This window comes from Marmota marmota, unplaced genomic scaffold, assembly GCF_001458135.2.
Source record: "Marmota marmota marmota unplaced genomic scaffold, marMar, whole genome shotgun sequence".
In the NCBI taxonomy this organism is placed as follows: domain Eukaryota; kingdom Metazoa; phylum Chordata; class Mammalia; order Rodentia; family Sciuridae; genus Marmota; species Marmota marmota.
Genome location: NW_025999894.1, coordinates 103435 through 127287, shown reverse-complemented (window position 1 = coordinate 127287; position 23853 = coordinate 103435). Strand labels below are relative to the sequence as shown.

Genomic DNA, 23853 nt, shown 5'->3' with positions numbered 1-23853 from the left:
ACTGAGGGGGTGCTGGGGGGGTGGGGGCAGCTGGAGGAAAAAAGGTTGGTCCTTCCTCCCCTTGGTGGCCTCGGTGGCTGGTGGTTTGTGGCTGAGGCGGTGCTGGGCGCTGCTCTGGGGCCCACTCTCCCACCCAGAGGCGAGACCCTGCCCACCTAGGCCCAGCGCGTTTGGCACCCCCAGGCCCCCCGACTCTGTGTATTCAGCCACATCTGAAGAGCCACAGAACAGAGGAGGAAGGAAACCCGCTTTCCAGGGCGTCTCGGTGCGTGGGCTGCATTCTCTAGGCGTCTGGGTACTTCCTGCACGATGTCTGGCTCTCCGCAGCTGCTTGCCCCTCTGCGACTCAGCTCACTTCTCCAGGACTACTCTTCCCTTTTTTTGGGAACCATCCAGGGGTTCCCTTCCCCAGCCCCCGCAACCTCTTCACTCACCTCGGCACCCAAAGCCCAGCCACCTCCGCTCGCGGTCAGGGAGGAGGGAGCGGGCGGGGCCGCGCGGTCACGTGGGCCGCCAGGACCAATAGGCACGCGGCTCCGGGTTGAGCTTAGCCTTGCGGCGCTTCTGTTGGGCAGTTGGACGTGGCCGGCGCTGAGGCCGCCAGGGAAGTAGCATTTAGTGGGACAAGTGAGGGGCGGCCTGGGTTCAGCGGTGGGAGTCCAACCGAAAGGAGGAGAGAATATCTGAGAGGGGGGACAGCGCCTGCAAGCACAGCTTCCATCCCGTTCGCCACGCCCCAGCGCCCCGGGAGCTTGCCTTTTTTTCTTCAGGACCAGGCCATGGAGAGCCAAGTCCGGCAGCTTCGACAAGCTTTCCGGACCGGCCGGTCGCGATCCCTGCGGTTCCGGCTGCAGCAGCTCGAGGCCCTGCGAAGGATGGTGCAGGAGCGCGAGAAGGACATCCTGTCTGCCATCGCCGCCGACCTGTGCAAGGTAAGTACGCGGAAGGAGGGGCGGGGATGCTAATCTCGTGAAGCCTTACTCCGGGGCCAATTTCCGCCCGAACTTTTGCTTTTCCCTTTATTTCTGATTATGCAAGCACTGTTGGAGTATTCTTCCCAGCAATACAAACAAAGCAAAATTCCTGTCGACTTTCCGATTCTCCTTATCCTCCAGTCTTGCTTAGATCCAGCCCTAACTGTATCAGCAGAGACCCTGGAAGTGCATGCGTTTCCTGAAGTCTGTAGTTCCTCTTCTGAGAATTTCCTTTTATATTCTTGCTCATATTTCTGTTGCACTTATGGTCCTTTTCCTTATGATTTGTAGGAGCTTTTTGTATATTCTGGACGTCAAAAGTTTATCAGCCTGACTTATAGCAGATATTTTGCTCCAGGTCTATTCTTGACTTATAACTTCGTTTTTAGTTTCTTCTGTAGACAGTGGTTTGGGGGTTATTATTTTTGCACTCAGATTTTTCTTCATTGCTTTGTGTATTATTAGGTCTTTGCTTCTCAAATTCTGCACTGACTGTCTCACCTGGGGATCTTAAACACAAATTATGGTTCAATAGGTCTGTGATGAAGACTTGAGATTGAAAGTTTCCAACGAGGTCTCCTGTGAGACTATACTGCCTTTTTTGGAAGCACATTTTGAGTAGCAAAGTTTTAAGTAGTATTTAGGGTATAATTTTTTCTAATTTTCTATTGCTGTATTTTTTTCTAATATTTCTGTATTTTCTAATATTGCTTTCCTCTTGTTTTTGCTTTTTATGTACATTCCAGGGATAGCAAGGCCTTCCCCTGGGTTTGATTCTTCCTTCCTCAGTCAAAGACTATTTCAAGAAGTAGTAACAGTAGTAGCTATGGAATTTCCTTTGGAGTACTTATGGTGGAGAGGCACTGTGATATTAAGTAAACAAAGTGGAGTAATTAAGATTCAGAACTGCTGTAAATCATTTATTCATTCTATAAGCTCCAAATTTTTTTTTCAGTGTGTGGTAAATACATGATTACTGAAGAAATACAGTAAGTTCCCATCTCTTAAGAGCTTTAAACTTAGTTGGGAAACAGAGCATACAGATAAAATATGAGTATAGTTATAAACCAGAGTGTTAAAGGTGAAATATTAGGATACAGGTCAAAAGCATAACTGCTATGTTAGTTAAAATGTGATCAAGGCAGGGCATTATTAATCAGGGAGGTCTCCTTGAGAGAGATAAATGTTTAAATTGAGTTTTAAAGGACTTAGATTAGTAAAAGGAGGTTTTAAAAGCATTGCATATATTGCATAGGGAGTTAATAAATTCTAATAGAGGAGTTGGATGGCAAACCAGCTAGTATGGTAACCCATTTATTTGTTACTACAGATGTACCTGGCCTGCAGCTTTTGACATTCATGTACAAGTCTATCCTACTCATTTTGTTAACTGGAAGTTAACTTCGATTCTCTTCTAACAGAGTGAATTCAATTCATACAATCAAGAAGTCATTACTGTCCTTGGGGAAATAGATCTTATGCTGGGGAATCTTCATGAATGGGTTACTGCTAAACCAGTTAAGAAGAACCTGCTCACTATGATGGATGAGGCCTATGTTCAACCAGAGCCTCTGGGAGTCATACTGATTATTGGAGCTTGGAACTACCCCTTTGTACTCACTATGCAACCACTGGTGGGAGCCATTGCTGCAGGTCTGGTGTCAGCTTATGTCTTTATACCTTTTTAGAGGGGATTATTCTCTCACATTGGTTATAAAGTAAGGATTGTGGCTAATTAAGTACATTTTCTTTGGTGGTTTGCTTTGGTTTATACCAGAAGTGTATCGAGAATTCATAAATATATACTTTTAAATGAGCTGCTGACAAGATTTGAATGAATGTTGTTTTGAAGTAGCTGGGGAATGAACCTGTGAGACTGAAAGGCATCTGAGTCAATAGATGCAGGGATTTGGGGTCAGGCATCCATATTTAATGTAGTTTCAATTGCTGGCTCTGGCCTTGGTTGTACCATTTGATTCTGTCTGACCAGTTTTCTTCATACTGATAAAGGATCTGGGAGTAATACCAGCTTGGGTGTATACCAAGTGCCAAGAGATTGATTTCTTACTGTGGAGAATCCAGATTGTCAGCTTTATGTTGACATAGTCTATTTGCTCATTAATTCTAGGGTACAGAGTAGAATCCAAGAGCAGAATTAGGAGAAAAACATGATAGCTGGAGGAGTGGGAAAGGCTGGAGATGTATGAATTAAGGGGTTAGCAATAAAGAAGGAGAAAATAAAAAGGAAGAGAAAGTAAGACAAGCTCTGATGTCCCTTGATGAAGACCAGACTTAAAACACTGCAAAAATAATTGGAATATCTCACCTGTACATGAATATCATTTTGGTAGCCATTAAAATGACTAAAGTATTTGATATTACTGTTCTGATTTTTTATTTTGTTTAGGAAATGCTGTGATTATCAAGCCTTCTGAACTAAGTGAAAATACAGCCAAGATCTTGGCTAAGCTCCTCCCTCAGTATTTAGATCAGGTAAGAATGTCTTGACCCATTTCAACACATCTGTTCATAGTGGAAGGTATACATTTGATTTTCCTGTATGTCATTGCTAGCTGGGGAATTGTTTGCAGTTTCCTTAAACCTTCAACAATTGGCTTACTAAAAGAAGATAAGTTCCAAATTACACTGTGGAGAAACCTGTCTTTTGTAGTTACACAATATATTTAGGCTTGTGGCTTCCTAAGTACGCCAGCTATTCACAGATATTCTTCTACAGTATGGTGTTTGTGATTAATCCTTGTTTGCATTATCGTGATTTTTAGATGTTTTCATTTAATGAATTACTTAATGAGGGGCTAGCACTGTGCTGGCTGCTAGTTTATTTTTGTCACTGATAATCTCTTTTGTCTTTACAGAATATAATACTATATTATTATATAAGAGTACTTCTGCTTTTTAAAAGGGCACACTTGCTGCATGAAAACTACAGAAAGTGGATTCTCACTCTGAGTTAAAGTGCTGGCATTTAAGAGTATCAAAGTCTGAATAAAGAAGATTCTTTATTCTCTTAAGAGCTTTAAACTTGGCTATGGGGTGATTTATTCCTTTGTCTGAATCAGAGGTTCTTGTGCTCTCCTAGGGAGGAAGATAGTCACAAATTTAGGACTGCTGAGTTCCACATGAAATTGTTGTGGAATTCATTTAGCTTTCAACAAGACAACTTTAAAATATACTGCCTGAATTGTACATATTAATTTATAATGGCCTTGAGGCCAACTCTGGCTCTTGGAATAACATTGTTCTCTTTGTTAGCTTATCACTGTCATGACAGCCCACAGAACAATTTTGTTCTAATAGCTGTGGTTATCCAATCCAGAAGGATGAAATGGAAGATAATGAGATGTCAAGGATTGAGTAGGACATGGAGCCAAAAGATAGAAGATTAAGGTCCTGCTTTGTCCCTCACCAGGGGTAAACTCATTAGTAGTTGACTGTCCAGGCAGGGAGGGAAATAAGGCTTTAGTTGCTTCAGTTAGCTTATTAGGCAGTCCATTACATATGCTGTGGACATGAAGCCACAGAAAAGTTAAAACTTGAAACGTGTTGTGCAGTTAAATCATGAAATGAATGAGAACTAATTAGCCTTTTAAGGAGAAGGAAATCAAATGGAGACTTGAGGTCCACAAGCCAGCTTTTGCTTCATACTCAGAACTCAGAATCTTTTCAACATCTCCCTCTGTCTTCCTTCTTTGCCATTTGTTCTCAGTCATTATTTTTCATGCTGTTATTGTCCAAAGTAGTCTCTCTTTTAGAGTAGCTACTAATAATAGATGCACAGTGCATCTAAAGGTTCAGTCCACAGAAACTATGTGAATTCTCCCACTAACAGATAAGAAGACTGAGGCTCAGAGATGTTCAGTAGCTTGCCTAAGGTCACACATGTTAGCGAGTAGCAGAACCCAGAATCTGTCTGAATATACTTCAAAAGTAAGCATTCTCAGTCCCATGTTATATATACTATTCATTCAGCAGACATGAACTTGGCTTCTTTCTTGGACTAAGTCCTATTCTACAAATAGATTAAGCCATGCACCTTGGACCTGTCATGTGGTCATTGATAGTAGCCACTTTCTCACCTACGTCCTCAGCTTCTATATAACACCCTTCTTTTCTCTCATGCATTTCCCTGGTCAGATTCAGCCATTTGCTCTTGTTTGTGCCTCCATTGCAAGCTTACATAGGAAAAAAAAAAGGGGGTTCTTTTCATGTCTGTTTCATATAGGTTTTAAAGGTTCCCATGTATCAGCAGACACTATGTCTTTTCTTCCATTTGTCCTTGATCATGTCCCTCTTCCATCTTCACAGGCACTTGTCTCAGTCTCCTGGTTTTACTGAATGTTACATGTTTATATTGAAGAAGTTGCTGATGTTAGACAATAGGATTAATTTGGCAATGTAAGAGTTCATGTTTCTTTTTCTTTGAGGACCTATATGCTGTTGTTAATGGTGGAGTTGAGGAAACCACAGAGCTTCTGAAGCAGCGATTTGATCACATTCTCTATACGGGAAACTCTGCAGTTGGAAAAATTGTCATGGAAGCTGCTGCCAAGTATCTGACCCCAGTGACACTTGAACTGGGAGGGAAGAGTCCATGTTACATTGATAAAGATTGTGACCTGGACGTTGTCTGCAGGTGAGTCTGGCTTTGGTTTCCTAATTTCCCCAGCACAATGGAGACTTTTCCTAGTACATTAATGTGAGCCTTTGCACTTGAACCCCGTGCCTTATGGTTCTAAGACAGGTCATTAAACTTTTGTGGTCAAAGTGCTGAAGAGTAATAGAAGCCTTTCACAAACTGTCTTTTGATGCCACTATCAGAAATGATGAGCCATAGGTTCTGATATTGTGTAGATGTCCTTAGGAATATTGGAAAAGTTCTTTCTTTTCTCAAGATTCTAGTTAAATCTGGTGAGAAATTTTATTGTTCTCTTAGCCAGTGATCCAGTAAGTAGATAATCCAAAGTATTGTGTGTACCTAGTGAAATTTTTAAATTTTCAGTGGAAGAGGTATTTTGTTGATCTCTTAACTAAGATCTTTTTTTTTTTTTTTTTGATAGAAACCAGTACTTCTCCTCTTTTAACTTTGAATAGCATCTTGCAGTCAGGAACTAGAAAATAAAAGGATTCAGGTTCTCTTCTTGAGGGTTTGCTACCAGGAAGTGCACAAACATAGAACTACCTCTGTGCTTTGGGTGGTGTGGCTTCCCTTTCAGAGACGGGGAGCCAAGAAGGAGGTGTGGTGGTGGGTCAGTGTTCCAGGTTGGCTTCATAAATATAATCGTAATCACCAGAATAAGAGAACCTCTGTCAACGAATGTTGTGGTCATGGCCTCTGTCCATACATAGAAAGAGTTTTTCGTCGGGGAGGGCTCCACATAGAGGCGAGTGGTCTTAGATCCTGACTGTGTCCTGCTTTACTGCCTGCACATCTTGCCAGCAGCAGCTATAGCCACAGCCAAAAGCAGCAGAGTCTGAAGCTAGCTCTTGTCATCCAGGACAGCCTTCTGACTGGAGATTAGAGGTAAAGAGGTGTTGGAAGTCTCTTTCTCCTTCCTGAGGCAGGCAATGACTTCACTGCTTTTCAAGTACTCTTTCATAGGAGGTGACTTGAGAACCTTCCTGCCACTTAGAATATTCTACCACAGAAGGAAAAAGTATTTTTATAAGTTCCAGGTAAACAATTTAGAGATGAGTTTATTTATTTTTTTAAAAGAGTACCAACTAAATATATGAATACATTTTGGTTGGAAAACATTCAAATGACACAAAGTATGTAACAAATGAAAATTTGAATTTTATAGCTAACCTAGGTTTTTTCCCTCAAGACGCATAACCTGGGGAAAATACATGAATTGTGGCCAAACCTGCATTGCTCCTGACTACATTCTCTGTGAAGCCTCCCTCCAGAATCAAATAGTGCAGAAGATAAAGGAAACTGTGAAGGTCTGTGTTTAATATATTTGATTCTACCGATTTCAGTATGTAAGGAATCATTCAACTATTTGCAGATGGCATCCCTATCCTCCTCTCCCAGGAAATTTCCAGAAGCATATGTGCCTGAATTAACTTGTTAACCAGTTAAAAATGCTCTGCGTACCTTTTATAAGAATGGGCAATGGGAGCAGAGTTAGGTTGATGTAAATCCACTTAACCTGTCTTTTGATTTATTGATTAATTGTGGTGTATTCTTAAAAAGAAAAAAGGTAAATAGCTAATTTTTTCTTTCCTTTTTTTTTTAATTGGGAGTTGAACTCAGGGCCTTACACTTGCTAAGCAAGCACTCTACCACTGAGCCCTTTTTAAATTTTTGAGATAGGGTCTTGCCAAAATGTTGAGACTGGCCTTGAACTTGTAATCCTCCTGCCTCAACCTCCTGAGTCACTGGGATTACAGGTATGTACCATCTTGCCCAAGCTCTTTATCTGTACTTTTGAGAGAATGATGCCAATCCCTTGAAGTATAACCAGAGACTTTTTGACATATTGGCCTTTGCTGGTTAAGGCTGTCAGTTTTTGTATATGTAGAGGGCCTGGGGTTAAAGGGAGTGAGTTAAACAAATACCTACTTTGTAGAGTACCCTTTAGATGGTTATCAGTTTTATAGGAAGTTTAAAGTAAAGTTCTGCATGAGGGAACTAAGGAAGGCTTCATGGTGTTATCATGAGCTGAGATTTGAAAGAAAAATGTAGGATTTAAGTTGGTGGAATGCAATGGGTTCACCCATATTACTGAGTTCAGCAGTGGGAGGGGGTTGCTATGCACCCTTACTGAAAGAAATTGTTGGAATAATTGTTGTTCAGTCAACCAGTGTTACTTGAACACTAGAAGGAAGCATCAAGAATTCCAAAGAGGCATGTATGATCAGAGAAGGAAAATTGCATACCAGGGAGTTGAGGGAGGTAAGATAAGGTGCTAAGCTGGACATTAGTAATGGGACTGAAATATGAATCCAGACCAGGAGAACATGAAAGTTGGCCAGTTACCAGGGAATATGGGATAGAAGAAGAGTAATTGAAGATACTTATGAGATTGAAAACATTGGGAATTGGCAAATTGCTTGTTGAGTATGGTGATGAGTTCAGTTTCAAAGGAATAGGGCCCCTTTGTCTTCCTTTGAGACATTTACACAGTGTTTCTCAACTGAGCTTCATGTTAGAATCACTACAGAGCTGTTTAAAAATAGATTTTCAGCCCTTATCCTCCAAAGATTGATTCAGATCGTCTGGATCCTCTAGGTGATTGTGTGATGCAATCAGCCCTGAAAACCACTGTTCGTGGCATGGTCTTTGGGCCCAAGAACGTGCATTTCAGCAAGCTGCTAGGTGGTTCCTGCCACTCAGACTTGAGAGTTGCTCTTGGTGGAGGGTGGGTGAATAATGTTCATTTTATTTGAGATTAAATCTAGAGCTCTCACAAGGCTTTGAAGCGATGCAGCAATTCAGTAGTTTTGGGTTTGTTTTACCCAATAAATACTGATTGTATGCTTATTGTGATTCTTTGACCTTGGTATTTACCAAAGCTGTATTTTGATCCTTCAAGTGGTTTCACTGTCATCCAGAGAAGATACAGGTCAACGAAATAGAGTAAGACTTCTTCTCCAAAACCTGCTTTCACAATTGTCCTGGGGAAGCCCATAGGTAGATTGCAAGAGAACCTACTGGAACTATGGAAAATAATAGATCAGTTAGGGGGTATGTTTTATTTCTTACCCTAAACCTGCCAAAAAGCTTAAACTTATTGCTATTATACTACTACTAAATATTTGGGGGGTAGAGTGTTGGATTCTATGAGGATATAAAACCAGATTGATTTTCAGGCATGAGTGGATTTTGAACTCAGAGTAATTGAAAAATGAATTTGTGACAATTAAATGCTTTTTTTTATTTCAATAGGAATTTTATGGAGAAAACATAAAAGAGTCTCCTGATTATGAAAGAATCATCAATCTTCGTCATTTTAAGAGGATACAAAGTTTGCTTGAAGGACAAAAGATAGCTTTTGGTGGGGAGACTGATGAGGCCACACGCTATATAGGTAATGGAAATTTACCTTTTTCTATGGGAAAATGACAGTTTGACAGATTTTACTGACTATTACTTTATCGACCCTAAATAAACTATTATTTATACATAGCATTTCATTATTAAACTACTGAATTCTGCTTTCTAATATACCACTTTTTTAAAAAACCGTTTTAAAATGAATGTGCATATACATGTTTAATACCACTTGTGCAACACCGTTACCCTAATTTTTTCATGTTTACATGTATATTATCTGTTTTTTAAAAATTCCTAACAACCCTGAGAAGCAGAATAGAACTTTGTAATTTTCTTGCATTCGTGGATGGGAAAGTAGCACGAAGAAATAGCTGTGTCAAAATTCCGCAGTTAGCCAATGCCATTGACAACAGCAAAAGTAATGTTTTGGTTTATCATGCTTGACTTTATTATTTGTTTACCTTCTTTGTGGGTTTTTTTTTTTTTTTGCTATAATATGTATTACTTTGAATTTAAACACATTTTTCTAAAATAACATATAAAACAATTATATGACACATTTGTTGGCAAAGAATCTGCTCCAAAGAATCTTAATCTCTTAAGAGTTAGGAAGCTGCAAGAAACCAAAAAACCAACTTAAAAAAAAAAAACTTGAAAGACTTAAGTAATAAGGAAAAAGTTATTCTCTTATAATAATCTGTCCTAGTCTGTCCTGGATTGTATAATTCAGTGGCTCAAGGATACCTTAAAATCCCCTTTATCAGTCTTTCTCTTCTCCTGTCCTCTCCGTATCACCTTTGCCCTCTTCTAGCTAATAAATGGCAAAGACAAGGGGCTATCATCCGTAGCTTTGTCTGACTGAGCTGGAGCTAGGTTACAGCGCCTGAGCATACAGCTATGCTGAGGCGTTGTGGGAGGCTCAAACAAGATTGGTTCTGTGACCCAAGGAAGATGTGGGCAGTGAATTTAGGGAAGCAGCTTATGTAGGAGTACTGCTGCAAAGAGCTGTCCTCAGCCACGCTGCCAAAAGAATTAAGTAGAAAGTAGGGATAAAGAAAAAGAGCCAACTTGTTATTTTCAGATGTCTTCTCTCTTTTTGTTTTTTAAATATTTATTTTTTAGTTATAGGTGGACCCAATAACTTTATTTTATTTGTATGTGGTGCTGAGGATTGAACCCAGTGCCTCATGCATGCTTCCTCTGAGCCACAACCCCAGCCCAGATGTCTTCTCTTTTAGTTTTGATCCAGTTTATTAACAGGGTCTTCTTGAATACTGCAAATTGATGACTTTACCTTGCATGGATGCTGGGATACTCTGCACAGCTTCTTCAGCATTCATTTTGCTCTTCTTTCTTGTGCTCGTTCCCCATTGTAGACAAAATAGGGAATCTTTTTTAAAAAAATATTTTTAGTTGTAGATGGACACGATATCTTTATTTATTCATTTATTTATTTACTTATTTAATGCAATACTGAGAATTGAACCCAGTGCCTCACATGTGCTGGGCAAGCACTCTACCACTGAGGTTGTTTCTAATTTGTTGTAAAACAAATTATGGTTTATTTGTATATCAAAGTCCACCATGGGCTGGGATTGTGGCTCAGTGGTAGAGCACTCGCTTAGCACAGGCGGGACCCAGGTTCGATTCTCGGCACCACATAAAAATAAAGGCATTGTGTTGTGTCCATCTACCAAAAAAAAAAAAAAAGAATTTCTCTCTCTCTCTCTCTCTCTCTATCTCTGTTAAAAAAAAAAAAAGTCCACCAAATGAATTCATATTAATAGCTTGTTGTTTTGGGTGATGAGGCCCTGGGGTTATCCCTGCATCCCTCCCCTGCTCCCTGGGGTTAGATCTGAGTCCACAGGGGTGAGTGTCGTAAGTCCTTTTGACTCACAAACACCTGTATAATAGGAAAACTTTCCACAACCCCAGCGCCAAAATAGGGAATCTTGACCACATAAGTATGGTTTTCTAAATCTAACAGAGTTGTAATAATATGCATGAAACAACTTGAGTTAAGAAGAAGCAGTATGATGAAGAGCTGTCAATATTCCCAGAAAGACCAGTTCAGGGAAAGATGTAACTATAACCTATGGTTAAATATGCATATGACCAGGAACATAATGTGAATAAGATGTATTTGGATATGTATCTTTCTCTTGGTTTGCATAAGAATCCTGGTCCACTTGCTCTGAAGATTCTTAATTGCACAGTTCTGTCACAAAACCAGGGCTGGCACATGATAAGAGGACTTTTTTTTCCCCAGTAGATATGACTTGGGTGGGAGAGAGAGAAATGTATGGGTAGGTGACTCAGTGAAATAAAAGTAAGATGAGAGTTTTGCATTTTTGTCTTCTACTTTAACATTTTCATTTTGTTTATTTTCTCTTTAGCCCCAACAGTACTTACTGATGTTGATCCTGAAACCAGAGTGATGCAAGAAGAAATTTTTGGACCAGTTCTTCCAATAGTGCCTGTGAAAAATGCAGATGAAGCCATAAATTTCATAAATGAACGTGAAAAGCCCCTGGCGCTGTATATATTTTCTCATAACAACAAGGTTAACTTTATGAAAAAAACAGCTCACTATCATGAATGACTGTTATGTTTATTGTATATCAAAGTCCACCAAATGAGTTTATATTCATAGCTTGTTGTTTTGGGTGATGAGGCCCTGGGGTTATCCCTGCATCCTTCCCCTGCTCCCTGGGGTTAGATCTGAGTCCACCAGGAGCGAGTGTCATGAGTCATTTTGACTCACAAACACCTGTATAATTGGAAAACTTATAAGTACTAACATTTAGTGCTTTTGTGACACTAATCTTTCAGGCATTGCTGTATGAGAACCTGTCCTTGTAACCAAAATGGCATTCATAGCCACTCAGATGAGGCTAGGTAGGACACAGACCTTTGGCACCATCATATAAATAATTGTAATACTTTGGATTTCAGTTTCTCAAATTAAATTTCTTTTTTGTTAGAATGGGGAACCCATACCTTGTAGTCCAGTATCTGTGCCACTTTCTGCATGGCTCTCTCATTTGTGTCTCTGGGTAATGGGCTACTGCTAAAAATCAGTGGCCTCTTTGTGGGCAAATAGGCTTAGGTACTCTCTGAAGAAGTGGGAAAAGAAAAAGGGGGAAGATGGGACCAGTCAGTCTGAGGAGTTCATAAGCCAGGTATGTTCTGGATAGTTCTGCTGGTAAAAAAATAGCAGTTTTTCTGTGACAGCTTCTGGAGCTTATGATGCTAACAAGACACCAATAGCTATAGATATTTGAAGTGAGACCAATATGCAGAGCCCAGAGAAGACTGAGTTATTCACAGAACAATGATCTGTCATTTTGAATGAACATGGATAGATAATGTGGTGAGTGGGAACTCTGAAACCTAAAGTCTCTTGGCCAGGGTGCAGCTGAGTGGGGAGCCCTGGGTCACCTGAGGTCACTACAGCCCATATTTGACATCTGCCACGAAGAACTCTCAAGGGCTTGTCAGCACTCAGGTGAAATGATGCTAGTATAATGTCATGTCCTTTTTTGGATCTTAGGCCAGCCAACCATTTACTTCTTCAAAAATAGGATGCTAAACTTAAAATCTTAAATATCTTGCATTTCATAAAGATTAATACATTTTAATTGTATGCTACAATTTAGAGCAGATATTTTTAGATCTTTGGATTTTAATTTCTAGAAATCCAAAGATTTTAGAGAGAAATAATTTTTAAAAAGTGGGATATAATCTGAACTGTCTGTTATAAAAGCCTTTTGCTCCTGTTTTGTAGAGAATTAAGTCTATGTGGCAATCAAGTGAACAGGCTCCAAGAAAGTTCAGGGGTGCCTCCTGCAATGTATAGTTGAAACACTGGGAACCAGAAATGTTTTATGTTATTAATTTTTTTTAGATTTTGGAATATTTGCATATGCATAATGAGATATCTTAGGGATGGGACCCAAGTCTGAACACAGAATTCATTTATGTTTCATATACAAATAGCCTACAGATAATTTATGCAGTGTTTTTAGTAATTCTGTGTTTGAAAGAGTTTCATAGCATGGAATTGTCTACTTGCAGTGTCATATTGTCACTTAAAAAGTTTGGAGCATTTCACTTCTGCTCTTCAGATTAGGATGCCCAACCTGTACTTGATATGTGTCTGAGAAGTTAGATATCAACATGTTTGCTAAGTTAACCACAGTGTAGTTTGTTTTTATCCAATTGGCATGGTGTCCCTAGACTCAAGAACTCCTGCTGGCAGGTAAAGAATGTGTTTCCCTTCCACACGGTCCTACCTATGAGGAGCTCTGAGCACTCCCTGAGATGCAAGTGTCACTGACCTGGATGCCTTTGGTCTATTCCTTAGCTCATCAAAAGGATGATTGACGAGACATCCAGCGGTGGTGTGACAGGCAATGATGTCATCATGCACTTCACTCTCAATTCTCTGCCTTTTGGAGGAGTGGGTAAATATCACTTTATTTGCTCATATTAAATTCAGAAGCTCTGCATTTCAACAGTCTTTTGTGCAGCCTGTTAAAGAGCTGATTGCTATAGGTCACTGCATGATTGTTCTCTTCTGAGAGAGGCCTTCCCCAGCCATCCAGTTTCCTGATTCCTTGTACCCCAGGGTGAATCTGTCCTGTCACCACTTTCTGTCCTCACTAGCACTGGCCACACTTGTGGGTACTTTGTTCATTTCATTGCTTTACTTGTTTATTTTATTCCTATATTTAGGAGATTTGAGGACTAAGACTCCAGTCTCAATTAGTGAGATTCCCTTTCTCTCTCCCTCTCTCTGTCTCTCTCTCTTTCTCTCTCTCTCAGTGAGGTAATGAAAGAAACATTTAGAATGTCAGAGAAGAGACAGCATTCAGAGGGTTTTCTGATATCCCTTTGTTTTCCACTCAAGGTAGTGTCAAGTATAATCAGCTAGTACCTGTATTGGGTTCTCAGCCCTCTGTCGGGGACGAGTGGCCTATGCTTGCCTGTCCTTCATTTGAAGAGAGTAAGATTCCCATGTTCTAGAGAAAATGGGCTGTGGACACAGCCTGGTCCTGGCCATTCCCTTTGGGATGTGATCTACCTCTCTCTTCCCCACATGAGATGATTGACTCACCTTTTTATTTCTTTGGGATCTAAGTGGTAGATATCTCTGCTGTACAGTAGCAATAGTACAGAATAACCAATGTGGAAAAATTCTCACAACAATGAGCAAACTATAGAAGCAACTATCTTGAAAGCCCCTGGTTTATTTTCTCTATATGTAATAATGTAAATTAATCCATGGGATGAATAGCCAGTCTGGCAGCAACATCTGTTCCTGGTTAAGGAAACCTTGTTCCATAGCCAAGGAGCGCTGACTTGCTCCCATGAGTGCTACTGGTCCCTTCTGGGGATGTAAACAGCACCAGCACCCAGCACGATACTGACATATGGCATATGTGAGGGAGACCTGGGGAGAGACTAGGTAGACACTACCAGATCCAGACTGGAGAGGGTGGTGGCAGAAGAGATAGGGGAATAGGAAGGAATATTTTGGGGGTCAAGCAGAATTTCCAGATGGAGTGTATGTGAAGGAACAGGTGAATGAAAGCAAGTTGGCTCCTGAGATTTTGGCTGGAACACTTATAGTTTTATAGCCCAAATTCTTAAAAGATTAGACTGTTGTCTCTAGATCCTCATCTCATCCCACAAGATTCTGTCCCCCACTGTGCTACCGCAGCAAATCTGTTATTGTTTCACATGATGTTACCAGTGCCCCATTTGCACATTTAATTAATTGGGTTTATTTCCTATTTCTGCTAGGTAACATGTGGCATCATCAGTAATACCCTCTTTTTAAAAACAAAACAAACCTTCCTTCACCAATGCAAAAGCAATATGGGCTTTTTAAAAGAACTTGGACAAAATAGAAGAGCCTAAAAAATAAATTTAAATTATTCATAACCCTACATGTGAAAATAACTGATATATGTCTTGCACATATATGTGTATATGCCTACACAGATTTAATGTTCTGTGCAAAGTGGTATCTTATTGTATGTGACAAGATAGTGTGAATGCTTTATGTCATGATTTTAGTAACTGTTCCATCATATGAATCTGGTAAATTTGTGTTAGCAATTCCTTCAGTTATATTTTTGTGACCTCAAAGTTTTGGGTATTATAATTTTTTTGTAATATATTTGTACAATCTGATTATTTCTTTAGAAAATATGTCTAGAAGTGTAATCACTGTTTTAAAAGGGCTTATATATTTCTTTCCTGAAGTGAAATGCTTTTTTCTTCTAATTCTAGACACAACATAGGCTTAATGGCAAAAGGCCTAAGCAGTTAAACAAAACACAGAATGATATAAGGAAACATGCAATAACCTCTCAGACATAGACACTTAATTATGTGTATAACACCAAAAATTTTGGTATGTAGCTCAGCTTTTTCTTTAGAGTTGCTTTCAACACATCTTGCTAGTTGTATTATCACTATTTCTGTGAACAGCGTAGGAATGTCCACTTCCTTATATCCCTAAACTGGATTATTCCATTACAAAGTTGCTAGACCAAAAAGGGTCTCATTTTAATTTGAACTCCTGTCATGATTAGTGAGGGTGAGCTAAAGATTCTTGTGAATTTCCTCTTTATGTCCTAAGATATTTTGTTGTGGTCACCTCTTATTGATTCATAAGTCGCCTTTTTTATAAGTAAAAAAAATTAACTGTATCTGTAACAAATTACTTCTTTCCAGATTGTAATTTGTCTGTCAGTTTTGTCTGTGATTTGAAACCTTTGTATAGTCAAATCTGTGAGGCCTCCAACTTCTAATTTGGCTTAGAAAGTCTTTCCTACTTTAGCATTATAGATATTCATGTGTAGTTTCTTTAAATTGCCTAATTTTCTTTTTATGTTTTAACCATGGGTTTAATTTTGGAATGTTTTATAAGAAAGAATACACCTTTATTTTTTTCCAAAGAGTAAGTTTGTGCTGGGACCATTTTTGTCATAATTATCCCTCTATCATCTATATTCAATAAAAACAATTACTTGGGTCATTTTTACATTTCCTCTTTGCTTCCTTAACTTTTTGCTTATCTTTCCCTGGACCAATGTGCCAGTTTTAATTATAATAGCTTTATAGTTAGCTATGTAGTTAGCATATCAAATGTGCTTATTATCTGCCAAGAGTTGAGTCTATGCATTTTAGAGACCAGTAGCTAGTAAATAGTAGAACCAGGAGCTGAGCCCAAATTTCCTGTCTCTAAAACCCATACATGCAACCAATCGAGTAGTTTACTCCTCAGGAACAATTCTGCTCAATATCTAAAAGTATATCCCTTGTGGATATTATTTTCTAGTGTTTTCTTGCCTATCACCTAGGCAAGATGAACTTTAAAATCAGTCACCATCTCCTCCTACTCAAAGAGAAAAAAATACCTTTGAGATTTCCTGGAATTTTGATTAAAATTGCTTTAATCTTAACAAATTGGGAAGAATTTAGATCTTTAAAATATGGAGTCTTAAGGGGAAAGTGTTCCATCTCTTCATTTATATAGCTGTTTTATGTCTGTCAGTAACACTTCGTAGTTTTCTTTATGTGGCTTTTTACCTTTAATTTTAAGTATTTTTCACGCCATTTTTCTTCCTTAAGTTCTTTATACATTTTCCCCCATTTCCTTCCTACCTTGGTCATGCCTTTGGCTGGCCCCTTGGCCTCTGCTCTTCCTCAGTGTTAGGGTTTCTCAGGGTTTGGTCCTGGGGCTTTATTGTGAACCAGTCTTGCTTCCTGAACGATCTATCCCTTCTTGTAGCTTCAGCTACCACTTCACCTACAGACTGGCCCTAATAAATTGCCCCTTGTCTTCCAGTTACCTGGCCTTATTTCACTGTGTCATGTACCTGCCATTCTCCCTGCCCAGCACATGTGTCTCCCCTTGCATCTCTCAGTCTGTTGTACCCATAGTGAGTTAGAAAAATAGAAACTTTCACAGAACTGGCTTCTTAGAGGGCAAAGTTTTCACTTACTTATTCTCACCCAGCTGCATAACCCTGTCACCCTAGTCTTTGTCACTACTTGGCTTGGAGGAAGCAAGTGGGTAAATGGAGTCATGGATAAATAGAGCCATATTGGGATGATAGGAGAAGAGTCTGACATGTTCTGGCTTTGCCACTCAACAGCCACATGACCTTAGGCAGGTTAATTAACCCTGTGAGCTCCCTTTCCCTTTCTAGAAACTGAACTGATAGAACTCAATACAGTACTGATGAAGTGAGACTTATAGAGAATCTATTTAAACTTTTCACATAGTCCCTGCTACCCAAGAAGGACTACAAATCCTTTTCTTGCTCTTGGAAAGCATCCTGGTTGAAAGGGAGGTTGATTGTGCTAAAGACAAAACTGGGGAGGATTTCTTGAAAAGAGACATTTGCTGGCAGAGAAATTCAGTGTGGGCATTCATGCAGCAGGGAGTGCATGTAGGTGTTCTCCATCTGCGTGGAGGCAGAGGAGTAGCCCAGGTCACCTCCAGTGAAAACTGTTTTGTCTCTTCTCTTTTCAGGTTCCAGTGGGATGGGGGCTTATCACGGAAAACATAGTTTTGATACTTTTTCTCATCAACGTCCCTGTTTATTAAAAAGTTTGAAGAGAGAAGGTGCTAACAAACTCAGGTATCCTCCCAACAGCCAGTCAAAGGTGGATTGGGCAAAATTTTTCGTGCTGAAACAGTTCAACAAAGGAAAACTTGGGCTTCTGTTGCTCACTTTCCTGGGTGTGGTGGCAGCAGTGGTTATCAAGGTGAGTCCCCTTTCCTCAGGAGCTGCCGGTTCTGGTCCTGCCCCAGTGGCTGCCACCTTTACTTCTTTTCTCCTGTCTCAGACCTTCTCTAGTTTTATAAATTAATTCTATCAAGACTCTACATAAACTTTTAGTGTCTCACACAGGTTCAGTGTCCAGCTTCTTGTTTTTGTGAATAAAGTTCTTGGCACACACCCATACTCACTTCTCATCTTTGCCTGCTTTCCTAATACTATGGCAGAGTTGAATAGTTGTGATAGAGATTGACCAAAACTTTAACCGAAAAAGTTTGCTGACCTCTGGCCTAAGAGTTTAAAATACTGGAATTTGCTTACACAGTCCTGAGCTGTCTAACCCTCTGATCCTTATGGTACCCGACTTCCCTCTTCAGCTTCAGTTTCACTCTTGAATGTGCATGAACTCAGCATGCCACGGGGATGGGAGAAAGCATTCTGTGCTGGACGGTAGTGGTGAAGGATATTTTATGAGGCTTGAGTGTTTCCCCCCATAATTAACTACTAGATAATGTTTGACTTTGTTGATTGGTTGTTCTAGAGATGGGCTTAGCAAGAGGCCCTTGAGAAAGCTGCTTTCTCCAGGCAGTTTGTGTATATTTGGTGTGAAGGAGAAAATCTATGGGGTTGAAAGTTAGAATGGAATGGGGGAAGGCACCTGTGTCATTGTATCCCCCGGCCAGCCAAGGAAATGCATTGAAAACATTTGACAACTTCCAATGAAGAATGGGCATGAAAGAGAGGCAAGATTCAAGTATTTAATGGAAATTAATATATTTATATCTATGTTTTGTGTGAAATTTAAAGGGGGGGTTGGCTCGTCTTACAGTAGCACAGTTTTGGTGGAACTGGAGATACCAGTTACATTTGAAATCATTTGGGTTTTCTCAGAAATACCGAGCTGTGCTGAGGAGAAAGGCCCTGTTGATTTGTCTGGTAGTTCACAGACTGCATTGGTCCAATAAACAGTGATGGACAGGACATTTCAAATCCAACTCTGTCTTTTAAGAGTGAGGTAGGAACTCCTTATTTTCTTTCTATGCATATGGTAGGACAAGTTTTTGGGTATTTTTTATTTTGTTTTGTTTTTTGGTACTTGTTTTTCTCCAACTGGAGGCTTAGGGTTACTGAAAGTAGAGTGTTTAAACTTACCCGTCTCGTTTCAGACTTTGCCGAGAGTATTGAAGTGTTAAAATTCACCTTACTCACAGATTTAAATAGGACAGGGTGGGTCACTGGGAATCTAAGAGAAATGTATAGGGGCAACTACTGAGCCTACATCATTTCTAGAAAAAGAATGGCCATCTATGAGCCTCATTTCTCTTCCCTACACACTCAGCTTTCCTGGAGGAAAGGCCAGCTCTTTCAGACCTGTAGTCACCGTTTAGACTTTGAACTCCATTTCATTATTTAAGAATAATTTTTAAATCGTTCGGTTGTTCAGATTAGCTTTGAGTTTTTAAAAAAGTTTGACTTTGGAATTCATAGTGACAAATGTATTGAATCAAATATAACTTGCAATTTAGATGGTTTCTACTTTTACTTCTATAATCATCCCTAGGGTGGAGATGTGGTTGGAGCCAGGCTTGGGTTTCTGGTTCTTATCTGCCTATTTTGCTCTTCTCCTGAGACAATGATCCCCTAGCCTCATATGCATCTTGATCGGGGTGGAATTTTTCAGCCTATTGGACAATATGGAAAACCAGGCTGGGTCTGTGCTCCCCAGGCTCACGCTGTCCCCAGAAGGCTTGCCCAGGTGCAGTGTACTGTACCAAGTAGGTTTGAATTCACAAGAAGGGTTTGGCAGTCAGGTCTTCCTCTGTGCAGATCTAGAGAAGCAATAACATATAGAATCCTTTAGCTGGGAACAAGAATTTGTGAGTTTGATTCTTGGCTCAGTTATTGGCTTAATTAAGACTTTGATCAAGGTCTTTCCTGAGCCCTCACTTGGGCCTGAGCTATACAGTGCAAAAGTGGGCATTGGTGACTTTCTAGGCTACTTTAAACTCTCTCTCCACGCTCCTTACTACTAACTGACACATTTGTTGCTTTTTTTTTTTTTTGATTCACTATTGGTAGGACCAGTGAAATTTGGTTTTCTTTGCCTCTTTGCTTGCTTCTCTGCTCTGGTTTCTGAGATTTTAATCTTCTTTTTATCAAATCATGTTTAATTTTAAATGAATGAATGAATCTATATTGTGTATTTACTTAAGTTTTTTTTTGTATTTACTTTAAGTTCTTTTTTTTTACTTTTAATTGACATAATGTACACATTTATGGGATGTACGGTGTGTCATTTCAACACTTGTATAATTTTTTTTTCTGTACTGGGGATTGAACCCCAGGGTGTTTTATCACCGAGCCATATCCTCATTCCTTTTTATTTTTTATTTTGAGACAAAGTTACTTGCCAAATTACTGAGGCTGGTCTCAAACTTGAGACCCTATTGCCTCATCCTCCTCAGTTGCTGAGATTACAGGCATGTGCTACCACATCTAGCTACTTGTACACAATTTTTTAAAAAAACTTTGTTGTAGTTGGACACAATACCTTTATTTTATTTTTATGTGGTGCTGAGGATCGAACCCAATGCCTCGCACATGCTAGGCGAGCACTCTACTGCTGAGCCACAGCCCCAGCCCCTGTACACAATTTTTAATAAGATCAGGGCAGCTGGTGTCTGTCATCTCATATTTATCATTGCTTTGTGTTAGGAATATTCAAAGTCCTATTAGCTTTTTTGAAATATACATTTAGTTGTTGTCAATTCGATAAGCCTTCATTTATTGTAATCATAAACATTTTTCTGAAATGGCTTTTCTGCACTTAATAGTTTACTCATTTTGTTAGATGTTTGATTTCATTTTATTAATTTACTAGAGTCAGAATGAATTTGGAACATAAGTCCACAAAGTTCAAAAAAAGCTTATAAACTACAGAAAGCATCATAGGTAGTCTGGGTTTGAAGGGTGGAAAAACATCATAGGTCCAAGTTGATAAATGCCATTGGCCTTTTACAATTAAATAGGATCGTACTTCGGTGGCTTCAGTGGATGGAATAACTTCATTCCTTTTTCTGAATTTAGAAACAAGTTTGTTTATCAGTTTTCAAATTGTGCAGATTTCAGCTTCCTGTTTTCAGTGCCAGCATAATAGATGAGTGTTTTCAGCCCTAGCTTTTACCTACATGCTGATTCTGAATAGAATAGCCTCTCTTGCTATTGTTACTGTTGAGGGAAGGGTGTGACCCTGGGTCTTCAGTTGAAACCACACTTAGACTTCATAAGGATGCATAGCCTTTATTGTACAATACATTTAAGAGTCTCTTAAGATAGGGGGTATTTAACTGTGTTCCAAGACTGGTTGTGGGTGACTTTTAAATCAGTTGAGTAACCTAAACCACTTTCTCCTCTTTCCAGGCTGGATACTACTGAAGAATGAGTCTATTCAACCTCTTCTACTGAATTATTCCTCTATAAATGGCTAATGAACTGATAATTTTTCACTCCTACCAAAATCAGAAAATATGCAAATATGCCATGATGAAACCTAAAAGTCATTACCACTCACCTTTAATAAAACTTGCCATTTCAGCCAAGTCCTGACATTCCCCGATAATAAGAATAGTTAGAGAATTTATTCTAGATTGTGCTAGGGGCAGGAATGTGTTTGGCTAAATCCAGACTCCTTGAAGACTTGAACCTGCTCAGTGACTTTCATCCCAATTCATAGGACATCCAATCCCCTGCCCCTGCTGCCGCCATCAGAGTGAAGCTTTCAAGAGCTCAGTACTGCCCAGGGCTACCAGTAGTCCTCTGTAGTACAGAGAGGAAAGGTTAGTTATTCCTAGTTCCCTTTGAAGTTTGCTGCACTAAAATTGGGGTTGGGGGAGCAAGGCTGGGGTGGAGGTGGCCCCTCATCCATTGGGACTTGAGAACTTGACGTCCAGCAGTTAGAGCTCTTCATCCTTTTTCATTTGTTCTCTATCATGTGCAGGTAGTTGGTTGCTACAGTCTGCAGGGTTATCCATAAATGCTCTTTGTGAATAATATCACTCAAAATGTCTTGTAAGCTCTAAGGGCTTGCTAGAAAATCCTTGCCAGTTTCCTGCAAGTATCACCTGTCTTTCACATAACGTTGGACTTACATCTTATTGAAATCTAACTAGCACTTTTTAAAATGCTCTGATTAAAGTAAGTGTGAAAATATTGCCATGAGCAGTAGCATATGCCTGTAATTCCAGCTACTTAGGAAGCTGAGACAGAGAATTGCTTAAGTGCAGAAGTTCTCAGCCAGCCTAGGCAACATGGTGGTCCCACCTGCAAATAGTCTTCTCAGGACCCTAAAGTTGCAAGTCAGTGATCTTCAAGGACAAGTATTTAATCATCTGATTTCTAGAGTACCATACAAGTAAATTTCACTCTTTTAAACCTCAGAGAGGTTCCTTTCTATTCTGTTCAGCTTGCAGGACTTAAAATGGGGGAATCATTTCCTGTCACAAAAAAAAGAGGCCTTGGATATTAGGACTTTGGGGCTTGAGAGCTTCATAGGGAAGAGAGAGTAGATAATATAGAGAAGTTTAGAGAATGCTGTTTAAGTGAGTTGGCCATACTAAAAAGAATGGAAAAGGGTAAGAGGATCTCCTGAACAAATGGGTAGATCTTCTCTCTAGAGCCTTGCATCACCAAGGCCTGAGGTCCCTCATCCAAGAGGGAAAGTGCCAAAGGAGGCCTATGTGGAACGGGGTGTTCTCTCCAGGGAATGCTATGCTGTGCCTTGGAGCTCCTGGTTGCAGGACCTCAGTTCCTTTCCTTGAATTTGAAAAAGAGACTTGGCCCACTCAATGACAAAATATAATTTGCACTATCAAATGTATAATCAATTTTGTTAAGTAATTTGTTCCATTAAGGCTGTCTGCAGTATGGTATATCTTTATCATCTCACAAGGTGTCAAGAATTAATCACTGGCCTAATTTAGGAAAACAGTTACTTAAACTGTGGTTCTGATAGAATGATCAATCATAGAATATCTTACATAAAATTTCAATATGGAATTCTCATTTAGTATATTGTATTTTGTAATTTCTAGTTAAGCTAAATTATTGGCTTATCTACTAATATATTCTCTAAAATAAATGGTTATATTTCATAAAACTGACATGAATTTTGATATCATTTTTCATGTGGAACCTCGGACATTCCTGTTGGAGATGATCCTTTGTAAGTTTTCTTCATTTTTTGCTCTTGTCTACCAAAGGTGGTATTTGTTAACTCTCTTTATTGTGCTTTCTCATTTTAAATTCTTAGCCAAGAAAATTTCCTCAGACTTTGGTTTCTGGTTACTTGGGGTGGAGTTGTGGGGGCGGGTGCAGAGAGGGAGAGGGAGAGGGAGAAGGAGAAGAGAGATACTGATTGGTGGCTACCTGTGGCCTGATTCACCATTGAACCCAAAGATATTCACCAATTCCAGGCCTCAAAAGCATCCAGGAATTTGGATCAGCACTGGATCCCATCCTGAGGCTCTGTGGCAAAATCATCTTTACTGCTCTGGTTTATATCATATCACTGCTGTAAGAAAAAAAAACTGCAATGTGAGCGAGTACTTCTCCAAGTCCGTGATATTGAAAATGTTAGTGGGATGAAAGACTGCAGATCCACAGACAACCCCTGCCCCTGCCAGGGCCTTACAGCACCCATGCCTGCAGGGGGCTGAGGGGTCCCCTGGGCAGGACGCACCGCCCGCTTCTCAGAGGGTTATAGAGGCTCTGTGAATAGACAGGCATCAGGCTGTGCCTAGAACAAGTCTAGGCACAACTTATAATGTTAGTGGTTTTTGCAATTTTTGTTTTATTTGAATCTTTAATTTGAAGCCATTTATATTCTGTGTGCTGTGTGTGTGTGTGTGTGTGTGTGTGTGTGTGTTTTACTGGGAGTAAACCCAGAGGTGTTCTATGAATGAGATGCATCCCCAGCTCCTTTTATTTTTTGAGACAGGGTCTAAGTTGAGAAGTGAAAGCTGCCTGCTTAAAACACTTATCCAAGAGGATGATGGGC

At 39.7% G+C, this 23853-nt stretch overlaps 1 protein-coding gene and 1 long non-coding RNA gene across 3 annotated transcripts in view; one reads left to right on the top strand and one right to left on the bottom strand.

Annotated features, from left to right (window-relative positions):
* LOC125614141 overlaps positions 1 to 3486 on the bottom strand; it is an 18609-nt gene extending 15123 nt beyond the window's left edge. The window contains exon 1 of the long non-coding RNA XR_007344788.1: positions 3357 to 3486. This is a non-coding gene — a long non-coding RNA (uncharacterized LOC125614141). The remainder of the gene's footprint in view (positions 1 to 3356) is intronic.
* On the top strand, positions 541 to 22957 carry Aldh3a2 (aldehyde dehydrogenase 3 family member A2). 2 transcript variants are annotated; one of them, XM_015503426.1, is made up of 11 exons: positions 541 to 932; positions 2396 to 2627; positions 3382 to 3467; positions 5420 to 5628; positions 6821 to 6938; positions 8887 to 9028; positions 11391 to 11557; positions 13361 to 13460; positions 17549 to 17784; positions 18690 to 18813; positions 21219 to 22957. In XM_015503426.1, the coding sequence occupies exons 1-10, from the start codon at positions 780 to 782 to the stop codon at positions 18768 to 18770; spliced, it is 1524 nt and encodes a 507-aa protein (XP_015358912.1). In that variant the 5' UTR covers positions 541 to 779; the 3' UTR covers positions 18771 to 18813; positions 21219 to 22957. The 2 variants fall into 2 exon arrangements, with proteins under 2 accessions (XP_015358912.1, XP_015358913.1); XM_015503427.1 differs by lacking the exon at positions 18690 to 18813.
* The last annotated feature ends 896 nt before the right edge of the window (positions 22958 to 23853 follow it).

Bases quoted from the DNA above. Each gene is read 5' to 3' on its own strand.
- Aldh3a2 (XM_015503426.1), top strand. From the start codon at position 780: ATGGAGAGCCAAGTCCGGCAGCTTCGACAAGCTTTCCGGACCGGCCGG. The intron at 6,939-8,886 runs GTCTGTGTTTAA...TTATTTCAATAG, and splicing joins AGATAAAGGAAACTGTGAAG to GAATTTTATGGAGAAAACAT. The intron at 17,785-18,689 runs GTGAGTCCCCTT...GGGTTTTCTCAG, and splicing joins TGGCAGCAGTGGTTATCAAG to AAATACCGAGCTGTGCTGAG.